The following is a 13,959-nucleotide window of genomic DNA, read 5'->3' as shown; positions in this document are numbered from 1 at the left end:
ATAAGAGCAAGGCAGGCCATGGGAGAGAGGAAAAGATGTGAGGGGGAGGTAAGTGGATCAAACAAGGGAGAAATGTCTGGGGGGAAACTTCGAGCAAGGAAAAGAACATATCAACGAGCCACAAGCTGTGGAAGGGTAAAATGGCCAAGAAAACAGGTGCCAAGAGTAAGTGCTTCAACATCAAAACAACAGAAGTCACTGTGGATGAAAATGTAAGGATGGGAAGTGACAGCCAAGGCTTGAAATCAGAGCCATGGCTGGTGAGAAAGAGCTGGGAAGACAGCAGTGATCTGAAAAGAGCTGGAGGCAGCACTGCCAAAACCTGGAAAAGATCCCAAGAAAATTAAAACCAAACAAACCTGTACAGCCAGTGCATAAGAGAAGGGAGAACTTAGACCTTTCCAGTGGTGGAGTTACTTCTCCAGATCCCACACAAGCGCAGAAAAAGGGAAAAGACAGATGAAGAGTATAAGCTGGAGAGACAGACATGAGAGGAAACAATAAAACACATATTTCCTGCTGCCTTCATTTCCCTTCTATCACAGCCAAGGGGCACACTGTGTCCTTTCCACCTGGCAGTGCTACATTAGAAGCAGAATCAGCATTAGTAATTTTACCCCATCCTGGTCCCAATTTTACTTTTAGTTCCCCCTCAGTGTGGCAGAAAATTAAATGACAGCCCCTACTTAAACATCTACCTATATCTGACCTTTTTTTTTTTCTTTCAAACCATCCTACCAAATCCTGATGCTGTGAAATAGATTTGGCCTGAATAAGGAGATTTCACTCTTCTAATCTGAGATGCAATTCATCAGCCACATCTCCCTACAACACAGGAGAGCCACAAGGCAGCACCAAAACTCCCCAAACATGCCACACAAACCTAGTACTTAAAATAAAACAATATATAGGATCATATTGTATTGATTATATATTATCAATGGAGTAGCAAAGTCATATTCTCTGGGAGCTTTGAAGAGATGCTGATGTAGTGAACATCTTCAACCCTCCCTCAATAAAACCTTTAATAGAAAGCTGAGCAAAGCTGAATGCAGGAAAGACTCTTTGGCCGGGAGGGGTTTTGGTATTTGTTTTGTGGGGTTTTTTTAAGTTAAATAAACAAAAAACCCAAAAGATGCTTGTCTTTGCTCAACTGCAACACCCGCTGTCTCACCAGCTAGAGCTTCTAAAAGGTGGTTCCATGACAGAAAACTCCAAATTGCATGTTTGAGGATTTTTCTTACACTTTCCTGGAAGTTCCCAGAATTGAGATGCTGAATTAGAGGCAGAATACATCACTGACTATTGGTCTGCTTGACAAACACCCCACATTTCATAGGAAAAAAACCCCCAAAACCCTTAACTAAACAATACACTGCCTTTTTTATTACCTCTGGAAGAAAAGGTTTTTCTGTATTTAGTTATTTCAAGTTATATCTCCATTCCTACAGATTTCAGGGCCTCTGAAATTGTCTGAAGGGCAGACACCAGGAATTCTTGGAGAGGCCTTTGAGGTGATGTTTTGGAGTGCTCTGAAGGGCCCCAGAAGCCAGAACCACCTGGCAACCCTTTGGTTTTGTAAGAGCTGAGCCAACTGCAAAAGGAAGGAGCAGCTGGAAAAGTCCATCCTGACTCACTTTAGAGAGTCAGGACACAGGCACAGAGAAATTACCCACACCTATGAGCTTAGCAAAGGCTGAACAGGTCCCTCTCTATACAATGGTGACCTTTGGAGCTCTCTCCAGTTCATTAGCAGCCAGTTGCTTTCATCAGCCTATCCCTCACCCAGGAAGCAGCTTGTATTTTAGGTTTAGCACCCAACAATAACAGCCTCTGGAGATGGTTTTCTAAGATTTTAGGTCTTTTAAAAGACCTAAAAAAGAAGGTCTACTTATTTTTAAGTCACTACTTAAAAGAAGGTCAAGATGGCTTCTAGTTGCATCAGGGGAGATTTGGATTGGATGTCAGGAGAAAACTTCTTCGCAGAAAGGGTTGTTAAGCACTGGAACAGGCTCCCCAGGGAGGTGGCTGAGTCTCCATCCCTGAAAGTGCTTAAAAACTGTCTGGATGTGATTCCTGGGGACATGATTTAGTGGTGGGTCACCAGAGAGAGGGTAACAGGGTTAGGTCGAGGTTGGAGTCGATGATCTTGAAGATTTTTTCCCAGCCTGAGCAATTCTATGATTCTATAACAAGCTCCAGAATGGATTTCAGATTAGTCACAAATCAATGAACTCCATCTTCAAGAAAAATATCTTGAGAGCTCTGAGTGGCTTGGATGCTCCTCTGCCAACACTGAGTTCATCACCCAGGTCACTGTCCCACTCAAGTGGAGCACAGCAAAGTGTCCTTTGTCACAGACAAATGATTTGCATTCAGAATGTGGATGAAGAAGCCAACAGTACCTGTAACCCTGATGCCTTTCACTTGCCATTTAGCCCTTAACCTGGATCTAATATGGTGGTTTTTTTCCTAGTAAACCACACCACAGAAAGACAGATCACAGTTTATCTGAGTTCCTCACACTTCTTAGTATTTCAACAAAAAAAAAAACCAACAATTTCTTATCATCCCACAATGCCATTTTTTAAAGTTTTTATGTTCTTATGTCCTAGCAGAGTCTTGCTTGATTTCTCAGAAAACACTTACATGCCCTCCATATTATCCACAGTGAGTAATCACACATTATACCAATCTGTATTGTGATTATTTCCTCATTTCAGAGCTACAACTTAATATTTTACAAATTAATTCAATAAGCCAACTCACTCTTCACAGGCAGAGCCTCTCTGGAGTGACTCCAAAGAGAAGCCAGAGCAAAACCTTAGAATTTCCCACATCCTTTGCACTGGACATGATGAAAAATGCTTTATGCTCCTACACAGCTGTAATCTGAAGGTACCTCCAAGAGGATCCTTGTTTGGACAGGCCAGCTCACCTCTCCTCTCCTCTCACCATTATTTTACACACTGGTGGTGTGTTTCCTGACTGCAAGGAGCATTTGCTGCTCAGCATGTGTGCATGCCATGGATTTGCCTGTGACTAAGCACCTTGCCTCTTGTGAGTCACAGCCAGGAGCAGGTCCTTGCTCACCACCCTGCAGAGATGCCTCTGCACCCATGGACAGCCAGCAGCACCCTAATTCCTGCCCAGTGTCACCCACTGGAACCCAGACAGAGGTCACCTCCTTGTTAATGGTAAAAGACAAATGTTACCAGCTGTCACTTTCATGGGATGAGAGAGAAAAGGAACAATCCAACCACAACTATGAAAAAAAAATATATAATCAGAGGATTGTTCTTCCTGGTAACAGATGCAACCAACTCCAGCACCCACTTTGTCAAGGTTTCTCAGATTTGTGCATCCTGCCATGCAAACCCCTAAAAAACCACAGCTTGCTTTGGCTGGCAGCATCTCCACTCAGGCAATGGGAAGGGTACAGAAACCCCTGCTGAGCCTCAGAAAAACTTCCCCCTCCTTTCAAAGGAAGGATTTCAAGCTTTTTTATAAGCCAACATATTTCTCTGCTCTTGGGCTCACCTGTGATAGCTGAACAGGAACAGAAATCTTCACCACTAACCCAAGCTCACATTATTTTTTGTCTTTTACCCTTGCTCTTCCAGATTCTGAGTTCTGCAGCACTTGGCTCACAAATTATCACTCCCCTTTGCACACAAGGATCGATGTTTCTCAGATCACCTACACCCTACCAGCTCTCTCAAACTAAATGTGTATTTATTTATGCTTATTTTTCACTTAAAAAAACAGAACAAAGCAAAAAACCTGCTTAAGGTCACTCCACTTACTCTTCACCAGCATGACCACTCCTCCAGCTTTGCCTCGTGTTCCAGTGCTGGGAAACACCACAAAATTCTTGGTGCACAATCAGCAGAACTCACACACAGCTTTGTGCACTGCAGCTTAATTCAAGAAATAAATTCATGCTTCCTCTTGCACCACAGCCCAGAGCTGCAGGGACAGCCCAGGCATCACTGGAAAACCAGGTAAGCTGGCAGGCAGGGGAGGAAAGCTGGGAGGGGCTGGAAAACACAGAGCATTTTGATGCACTTAACATTAATCTTTATTCTCCTGTGGGTTTTAGAGGTGCCCCTTCACAACAACATTTAAAACAACTTCTCTGCTTGCACAGCAGCACTGGGCAATACTGACCAAAAATCCATCTGATGCCCCAGGTCAGCTGAGAGGCAGAGGGCAGCTCTCCAGGTGGGAAAGCAAACTGGGCTGGATCTTGCCTTGCAGATGAGGTTATGGTTAGTCACCAGTTTAAAGAGATAAGAAATCTGTGTCACAATCTTGTTGGACTCAGCTTTTGCATCAGCTGTATTCCAATCATCTCCATTTATTTTCTGTTCTTGGGAGGACAGGGTTTGAATATAATTATTTCAGCAGCTTCATTGTCTTTTGCTAATTAACAGTGACTCATTTCTTTCCATTCTAGATGTGTTTCAAGCTGTCTTACTCCATTCTGGATGGAGGTATATAATTATAAATGAATCATTAAGAGCCTGGTTTGTGTGCCTACAGCTACCTCTGTTTTGAGCTACAAGTATCTCCAGGCAAAACTTGCAGCATCCAACTTGAGGATTCTCTCCAATAAATTCCTTGGGCTCACCTTGCAGTTCATACAAAAAGGGGGTGCTATCATTTTGAGTTTGTAAACAGACTTAAATGCAATGAATTCAACAAATGCAAACTAAAAAAAAAAATAAATACTGCAATAACAAACTCTAAATTATGTACCAAAAGAAATGCATAAAATCATTACAGGTTTTAACTCAAGACCTGTGACCAAGCCAACATTGTTTCTTTCTAAAATCCCTCTATCCCAGCTACACCAGCCAAAAATCATAGTTTTTCCTACATAAGCCTTCTCTAAAACATGAAAGTGAAAAAATATTTCAACTGAGAAAAAGATCCAGGAGCTTCAAAACCCGACAGCAACAGACAATGTCTAAATATAGGCAGACAAAACACTTATCTGCCTATTTTAAGCTGAGAAAATAGCTTCAGTTACAGCTCAGAGATAGCACAAATTATCTCTGCAGCAGTTTCTGCTGAGAGAGGTTTGCATTTGTACTGACAGCCAAACAAGCAGTGACCCCCAGATGTCTGGGCTGCCCTCCCACTGTGGTTTGGTTTGGTTTCTTTGGTCCTGTACCCAGTTCCTGGTCAGGAAGCACCAGCAGCCTCCCAGCCAAGCCAAGGTGGGATACAAGCTGGTGGAAACACTTTACTGAGGGAGAAAGCAGCAAAATCTTACATTTCTCTAACATTACCTCATTTGTCCACATCTGATTCTCTTTGGGAGCTGTTAAAATGAAGCAGGGAGGGGGAAGAGTGGCAACAAATAAAGGGATTTTCTTCCCTTACTAGGCAGGCAGCCCCTACCTCCCACCTGAGGGAGCCCAAACAGATTTAAGTGAAGTCCTTCAGGTAATTTTTATGATCTACCTGCAAACAGTGGATGAGCTACCTCACAGCTGAGCATTTGCAGCTTTTCTTGAGAAGTCCACAGCTCTCAGCCTCCCAGTTCCAGTGTTTCAGCCCCAGGAATGAGCCAGATAATAATTCTGCCTACTGAAGAACAAACAACATCACTGAGCAGATGAAATCCTTTAAGGCCCAGATCCAACACTCTTCAGTTCTCTCTACATCTTTCACATTGCCATGAAACTTAGGAGAAACCACAATAAATCTGATTTTTTTCAAAACCAGAGCAGGGTATACATCTCCCAGAAACAGCTCAGTGTAATTAACAACTACTTCCCCCACAGAAGATCTGAGATGTTATGACAAACACAGCTGACCTCCTTCTGCAAGGTAAGTAAATGCTCCACAGGAAACACATTGTGAAATACAGGAAGCCAGTTCAATCAGAATAATTGATTCTTACAACAAAACCTGATGTGATTCAGATAAATAATAAACATTTTTGGATGAGATAATATCCAGAGGTCCCTTCTAACTTCAACCACTCTGTGATGTAAATACTTTTTAAATAAACATACAAAACCCCAAAAAAGCATGTTTTTAAGTTTGGGGTGGCTTTTTTTTTTTTTACCTTCTAGGCTTTTATTTTTTGTACCATGCAGGAAAAGTCTCCTCTCTTTTTTTAACTATTCCCAGCTTGCAGCATATTTCTTCAGTCCTTGTCTAATTGAATTTGAAATGATCACAAAAATGAGACTTCAACCTGTTTCACATCCCACAGCCTGAAATAACATTAAAAAAAAAGGAAAAAAAAAAGGAAAAATCCCCACACTTCTCCAAAACAGCACAACTCCTGAATTTCTGCTTTTCACCCCACTGCTGCTGCTTAAGCTCCCTATTACCCTAAATATTTCCTCTTATTCCATGGGATTTACAGATTTCAGCAATGGAAAGGAGTGCCTGGGAGTATTACCTTCTGCTTAGTTTCCCAGCCTGACTACAGTTTTATTATCCTTTTTAATCCTCCATGCAAATCTCCATCCCCTTCATGGTTTGAACTTTCCCTACCCATCCCTTAATTCATTAAGATGATGGCTTCAGGGTGGCTGCAAGCCAGCCCCAGCTGAACTCAGCATTTCTGCTGAACCTTTGGTGTCAGTCCCAGCTGCCCAAATAGACACTGATTTTATTAGGTTTTTTTTTTTAATTTCAGGGATTTTTTGGCATTTTGGTTTTTAATGCTGCAATGCAATTTGCTGCCCATGATCTCCATCTGGAGAGCAACCTGCAGTACTGCAAGCACACACTCAACACCACATCCATGCCCCAGCTTCAGGAAGATTTTTTTCAGATGAAAATGGAAAATAGGATCAATCCCTGAAAAGTTTTTTGCAGCTTCTGACCACCAACCTGCACAGGAACACTCTTGGAGGAGGCAGAAATCTGTAGCCTGGGTGCTGGCAAATGCCTGGGAACCATGAAACAAAACCCTGTGGTTTATTGATTAATTACAAATGCTGTAAAAAAAGAGCTAAAAAGAAACAGTTAAAAAGTAAAAACAGATTAATTTTTTTTACTAAGTGTCAAGAATGTTGTTGTGGCAAACAACTGCCTTCAAACCCAGTGAGTTTTCCTTTAGCCCTGGTAGAAAAGCCAGGCAGATTTGCAGTGGACATTTGGCACTGCACATTTCAACACAGCATTAAAAATCTGATATAAATGTAGAAGAGAATCTCTCCACCCTGAAAAAAAGTGCACTCCTTACTGTAGTTAATATTCACCAGATCAGCTCCTTAAAGAATTCTTAAGGCCTTGATTTCCTTATGCTTTGGGTATCATCAGAGAACTTATTTTTGTTTCAACACAGAAACTTGAGGCAAAACTGTCAAAATGTCTCCAGAGACCTGAGCCAAACGTGTAGCAATGGCATAAATTAGAAGCTGGCTGTCACACCTAACCCAGGAGCTGGGAAGTATCAAAAAATAGGGTAAGAAAACTAGTTTGGATGCTTCAAATGTGTAGCTACAAATATATTCTTCACAGCCTTGGTTTTCCCTCTTGGGGAATCATCTCTTTGGATTTATTACCACAAAGCTTTAGTTATAAAATATGGAGGATTGTGGAAACCATCTTAAGTCTTATAAAAATACAGAGAGAATTTGTGCAAAAGCAGCTTGTAAGGCTCCTTACATTTAGATTTCCACTTGAAGATCTATATCCTATATATCTCTTCTCTTGCATGATTCATGAAAGTTCTTTTGTTGGTGTTTGCCACTTTCACACAAAACATTATTATGACACTGCAGCTGCCTTAGAATTCTTGTTTTGCTGACAGCCTGCCCATTTTTTCCTTTGCTGGTTACTGAGCTTAGTCCAGCTCAAGAAAACCCAGTTCTAACCAAAAAAAAGAAAAAAAAAAGAAAACTCAACAACTCAAACAACTCAAGAGTATCTCTGATTTTGAGGTGCCCACGTGTGCTAACTTAAAATGTTTATGTAAGTCACAGCTCACCCCTTCATAGTTCTTACTTTTGTGTTACCACTGGAAGTCAAATGTAAAGGGATTTCTGAAAAAATGGGCCTGAAAAACTACTCACAAAAGGAACAAGTTTATTTTGCTTCACCCCTCCCAAACAGCTCTTGTATTTGAACTCTGTTACCATCCCAGGACCAGGTAAGTTTCCACCATCAAGGCACCCTTGGCACATGTTGATGTTACAGGTTGAATTTTGTACAATTTCAGTGATTTCAGAATATTTGACCAAGAAATGGGTTCCTACCACAGTGTCGTGGGGCTCTGGTTTATCCTCTAATCTTTTTCTTTCCATTCTTTAACAAATAATTGGCATTTTTGACCACTAATGGGTGCTGAACTTGCAGCTCTATTGGACTTCTATCCTATGCTCAGGAGTGTAGCAATGTTGTTTTGCAGCTCTGATTCTTCCATGCTCAGATAGATCACTTTTTATTTATCTACACAGAAATCTTCCTAACACTTTATTGCCCACTCACTGAGTCTCTGAATGCTCATATCATTCCAAAGCTGTTTCAACACAACAGCACATTCTGGGCTTACACAACTCTAACCTGCCTCTGGGGTGTGTTTTAGGCAGAACTGAAGCACAATTTAGCAGCCCAAAGAGCTTGAGGACCAGAGATGGATTGCACCACTCCTCCACAAAACATCTCAAGCATGGATGTGCTCCTTGAGAGAATGGTCAGGCCCTGGGAAAATGGAAATGGTGGAGGAAAGGACCCACCTGGCATGGGGTAGGGAAGAGTGTTAACCTATTTTAAGCCCTTGATGATTAGAACCCAGAAAATGGGGAAAATGAGAGCAGTGCCCAAGTAAGGAAGGTGAGGGGGATGCAAAGATGCTGGAGGCACAACCTGCAGGAGCAGCACTTGGATCACAGCCACCCTCACCAGCAACTCACTAGGAGGCTGGAAACAGAGATGAAAGGCTCAAACAAAACAAGAGGAGTCAGCAGCTATCTGCTCACTAATAAGAGATTAACAGCAGTAATTAAAAAGCAGCAACCTGAGTACCACCAGTGGGGTTTTGTGGCTGATGTATCATTGAAGATAGAAGAGATGCTGTGGGACACAACGGGCTGCAAGGGAAGAGAGGAGCTGCAATGCCCTCTTGTGTTCCAAGGGAGACTAAGGAGAAATTCCTAACTCGTGCCTGAAGGTGGATTCAAAGATCAGAACTCACTCATCCTTAAAAACAAGACCACACGGACAGGCTCCCCATCCTCCTGCAGTCCAGACTGCAAATCTCTGCAGATGCACAGAAGGGAACACTCACAAAATGCTAATAAAGGTAAGCCAAGCCTTTTATTGTCAAAACTCCCAATCCAGCTGAAATGAGCTAACTCATTTTGTTAAATTTAGCCACAGCAATTAAATGCAAAAAAAAAAAAAAAAAAAACTGAACAAAAGCCCCTGCTAATTCCCCTTTGATTTCTGTGTTTCAGCCATCCAAGTGCACAGTTTAAAAATCCTATTTGCAACAGGAAAAGTGGTTTTAAAAGACTCTACCAAATTCATTTAGCATGCCCTCTGTAATTGTCCAAGTGCAAGCTGAAATACCAGCTCAGAAGTGTGCTGAGCTTAACAGAAGCTAAAAACAGATTTGGACTTGGAAGTAATGACATGAACACATCTCACAGCCAGCAAAGGGAAGTTAGAGTGGAGCACTGGAAAACCAGAACCTAAACCACACTTGAAAGTTCAGGGTACAGGATTTAAGGTTGCACTGCAATGCCCTTTTTTCAAGATTTATGCTGGGTATCCAACCTTATTTTGTCATTCAAATCTACCATTGCAATTCCAGAGTATGAACACCTGGGGCTTTGTTCTCTTTTTCTCTCTCTAGGTCAATTTCATCATTTTGGGATTAAAGTTTCTGGTCTGGAATTCATCTCTTAGTAATCCCCCTGAGAGTTTCTTTGGGACTTTTTTTCAAGCCATTCTTCTAAAACCTGGCCAGGAAGTAAATAAAGCCTTTTTCCTCAACCTGTTGCAGGTGAGCCTACCACCATCCTGAACTCTGCTGTGGGTGGAAAGCCAGGAACACCAATCCCCTGGGCAAGAGTGGAGTTGAAGACACAAAGGTTTCATGAAGATGCACCCAAAAAAAGTGAGCACAAGAGCTTTTAACAGAAGTAAAATGTTAAGAACAAGGCAATCACTTTGCAAACTTCCATCCATGCTACACCAATTGACAGGCACCAATACTGATTAATAGATACAAGATAATCATCCAGTGTCCTTCCAAAAAAACCCAACAAAACAACCATAAAACAAAGCCATAAAATGCTAAAAAAAAAAACCAAGAACTGCATGAGATTCATAACAGAGAGAAATAACCTACCAGTCTTGGTAAGTGGTGATGGCAATACTGGGAGGTGTCAGTAGAGGCAGAGTTGTTGGTCTGCAGACAATGTCTCTGTCAGGTGTCTTTGCCTTTTCTGTTTGCCTTTGGGACAGTGGTGGTAACTGCAAATTCCCAGAACAACATCTCCTTCCTCTCCAGAGGTCTATGCCCAGAGCATGGCTGGAAGTGCTGTAGGACTTGCTCAGCCCACACTCTAGGTAATCCAGAGCGTTCTGCAAAGAGAGAAAGGCCACTGAGATTCTGCAAATCTTTTCCTCCATGAGGATAAACCCCCCTGAACTGCTGCTCTACACCCAGAGCTACTTACAAAAGAGGAAACTCCTGGCAGAGTCCGGGTTATTTTAGCAAGTAACAAATGAGCTTGAAAATTCACTCCTAACTTGTCTAAGTTCCACAGTTAATTCTAACCTAATCCTTCAATAATCCAGGTCTCTTTGGTGACACATTAAACTTCTGATCTTTTAAACTTTTTCAGAGAAAAAAATTCCACTCAACATCCATCTGAAGTGTCATTCCTCCCCTCAGCATGAACACACTTCTTTTCTGATCAATCACCAGGCAGAGAAAGGCCTTGGACACATCCTAAATCATCCCAGAGCTGTTCAATAAAAGGCACCCTAACCTACCCTATAGGTTACCCTACCCTATAGGTTACCCTACCCTATGTCTGGCATTGCTAGTTTCAAAAGAAGGCCTTTTATCATTTCAAGCTTTCTCTCCTCTTTTAGGTTCTACTGATTTCTACTTGAAAACACCACCATGAATCACAGAACTAGCTGTCAGTCTTCTCAAACCCAAGCCAGAAGTTCTCCCACAGCAAAAGAGCACTGCAAGAGGGTTGGCAGCTTTGGTCTTACTCAGAGAATTTAGGTAGCCAAACACTGTTCAATATAAATGAGATTATTTCTGTGTTGCTTGTGATATTAGGTGCTCCATGAATAACTGCAGTGTAGCAGGAGTCCTCCACTGCCTCACAAGTTCTACCAGAAGGCAACTTCTCCATCCTGAGGAGACCATGGAATAACTCTCTGGGACTCTCTGACCTCAAGGAATCTCAACATGGGAGTCAAAGACAAATCTGATGGGATTTGTTTTAGAAAACTGCCAGTTTTCTCAGCTTTCCCTGCTTCCTTGCCCATCCCACTACCAGGTGAAGCACTGAGACAGGAAACAACCTGGCCCACAGCTTCTCTGCTCCTTCTCTGCACTAGGGCAGATCCATGGAGTCACTAAGGCATCACCATCATAATGACCTAGAGAGAAGTTTAAAACATTTGACATGCTGTGTTTCCAGAAATATGCTGGAGATCTTCAGTGATCCAGACCCTACTCTTTCACAGCAAAAAAATTCAGGTCAAAAATACTCCTAGGAACCCCAGAAAGGAAAGTCTGCCTTCTACATGAGGATCTGGCTTAACCTGCCTTTATTAATAATCTTTACCAGACTGTGATTTTTTTTATTGTTGTTGTTATTATTTCAGATGTACTCAGCAGAATTTTTTAGCTTCCTATTGGCTTTCATCAAAATCTACAAGGACTGAGTAGACTCAGCATAGTGCTCAGGCAAACTGACTGAAACGGAGCAACATGGGGTCTAAAAGTGTAAAAGAAACATTTATTTATTGAAGAAGTGCTACAGGACACACAAACTACCAGGTTCCACTCCTCCACTGTGTTTTCATACACATGCCACGTGGTTCTGCATCTTTGGCAAGCCCCAAACAAGACAATTAAGGCTGCAGTTATCACCCCATCATTACAAAGTGATACATTTCTCCAGAGAATGGGAACTGGAGTTTAATTAATAGGGGATTAGGATGATGATTAGCAAGTGTAGTAATGGAATAACACACACATCATCCCATTAGGTGCTCAGCAACTGCAGTGGGGAGAGATGCTGCAACTTGTAAGTAGAGAGGTACACACACAAAGCTGGGATCCAGGAGAGTTTCCAGAAGGTTGGCCAATGCTCCTGCTGCCTGCCAGCACTGCCCTGCCCCAAGAGCAGGATATGCTCTGCATAAGCCTCTCCTGCACTCTGGTGGTGTGAAAGTTTCTTTATTTGGTTTTAACTGCACTTACTTGATTTTCTGAGCTGCAAGCAACTCAAAGGAAATCAGTGAGCAGCCAAAGCAAGACCCACTGAGACTGACAAAGCAAAGCAACACTAAGTTTGCTCTCATTTTTGTAAAATTCTGGGTAAAAACAAAGCATGCTTTCAGAAGAAACTTACCTCATCTGCAGTTACTGCCATGACACTTCTGCTTTTCTTCATTATCAAGATTAAAGTGCACCCCTTTATAAAAAGCTCTTGGACTTCAATTTCACTTCTTCAGACAGGCAACCTGGAGGAAAAAAAAATATTGCAGTTTTCAAAACCAAACTGGTTTTGGCAACAAGCTATGGAGCAAGCTGCTAACATCCCCACTTATTTATAACTTGCTGTCCATTTTCATAAAAGACCTGGCAGCAGCTGCCATGCCAATGCAGCTCTCTTATTAGTGCAAGTGACAATTCAATATTTAATAAAATTGTGTAAAAGGCAACCAGGATTCAGAAGGCTCTGCAATCTAAGCAAGCCCTGAGACATGTCTAGCAACAATCATTCAAAGCTGACTACTTGGAGAGAATTTTTCTCTAAATGAGCCCTTTTCAGAGGTACAGAGGTCTCTGAGGAGGGCTCAAACTGGCTCTCACAGCAGAAATGAAATTGCCATTGTAGGTGATTCTAAGACTGATTCTATGATTACACAGGGAAAACATTGAGGGGCTGTGGTTGGCTTTTCTTCCTCCAGCTAACAAGTAGGGCTGGAGTGCCACTTGCTTTGTGCTGAACACATTTTCTCCTCTGCCTGGAAGGATTAGCTTTGAGGTACATGACTGCTGAGGGACCACTGTTCATAAACAAAAAAAGCTGCTCAGTGCTTTCAGGCTTGGTGATGCCAGACTTTGAACATGATGCTCACTGAGCAATCAGGGATTTTCCACTGGATTTGGATCATCTCTTCGGGCACCACAAGTTCAGGGGAGCAGCAAGTAATCCAAGCTACCTGCAAAAAAGGGCTGCCAAACCCTGACCAAACACTCCATGAGGCACAGATGTGGCATCAAAAGCAGGCAGGGAATTCTGGGACCAGTCAGGTCCCACAAAGCAGGCTCAGGGAGTTCTCTGGGATTCAAAGCCCTGACAGGAGGTATGGAAAGCATCCTACTCATCAACTGCTGGTGTCAGACCCATTCTTTGGTTCTCACTCCAAAACTAATTCAGAAGTCTGAAGTCCCAAGTGTGGCAGCTTCCTAGCTGTGCCATGGAGGGTTCAGATCCAGCTTACCACCACTGTGCCCAGGGTAAAAGTTATTTAGTTGGCACCTCTACCTGTTTCAAGCAGAAAAGCTTAAAGAAAAAGAAAAAAAATAAAGCCACATTCTCAGGCACAGCATCTGTGCCTCTGGTCACAAAGCTCTAAGGACACTGCAGTCTCCAGGAGCCAACTGCTCACCTGCCCTTCCACAGACAGGAGCCGTAAGGAACCTCTAAACCAAGAAGAGAGAAAGCAAGCAAGCTCAGAGGAAGCACTGCCACACAGTGCCAGCACTGTAGCTGA

The 13,959-nt window shown here is 42.4% G+C and overlaps 1 protein-coding gene across 1 annotated transcript in view; it reads right to left on the bottom strand.

Moving 5' to 3' along the window:
• PDE4B (phosphodiesterase 4B) overlaps nucleotides 1-13,959 on the bottom strand; it is a 186,765-nt gene that overhangs the window by 151,933 nt on the left and 20,873 nt on the right. Inside the window, exons 2-3 of the mRNA XM_030455458.1 lie at nucleotides 12,588-12,699; nucleotides 10,331-10,566 (exon numbers count right to left, since the gene is read on the bottom strand). Of these exons, the coding sequence (XP_030311318.1) occupies nucleotides 10,331-10,566; nucleotides 12,588-12,629 (278 nt within the window). The 5' untranslated portion in view covers nucleotides 12,630-12,699. The remainder of the gene's footprint in view (nucleotides 1-10,330; nucleotides 10,567-12,587; nucleotides 12,700-13,959) is intronic.

This window comes from Calypte anna, chromosome 8 (genome assembly GCF_003957555.1).
Source record: "Calypte anna isolate BGI_N300 chromosome 8, bCalAnn1_v1.p, whole genome shotgun sequence".
Classification (NCBI taxonomy): Eukaryota; Metazoa; Chordata; class Aves; order Apodiformes; family Trochilidae; genus Calypte; species Calypte anna.
Note: the sequence above shows the minus strand (reverse complement) of the source record. Positions and strands in the feature narration are given on the sequence as shown.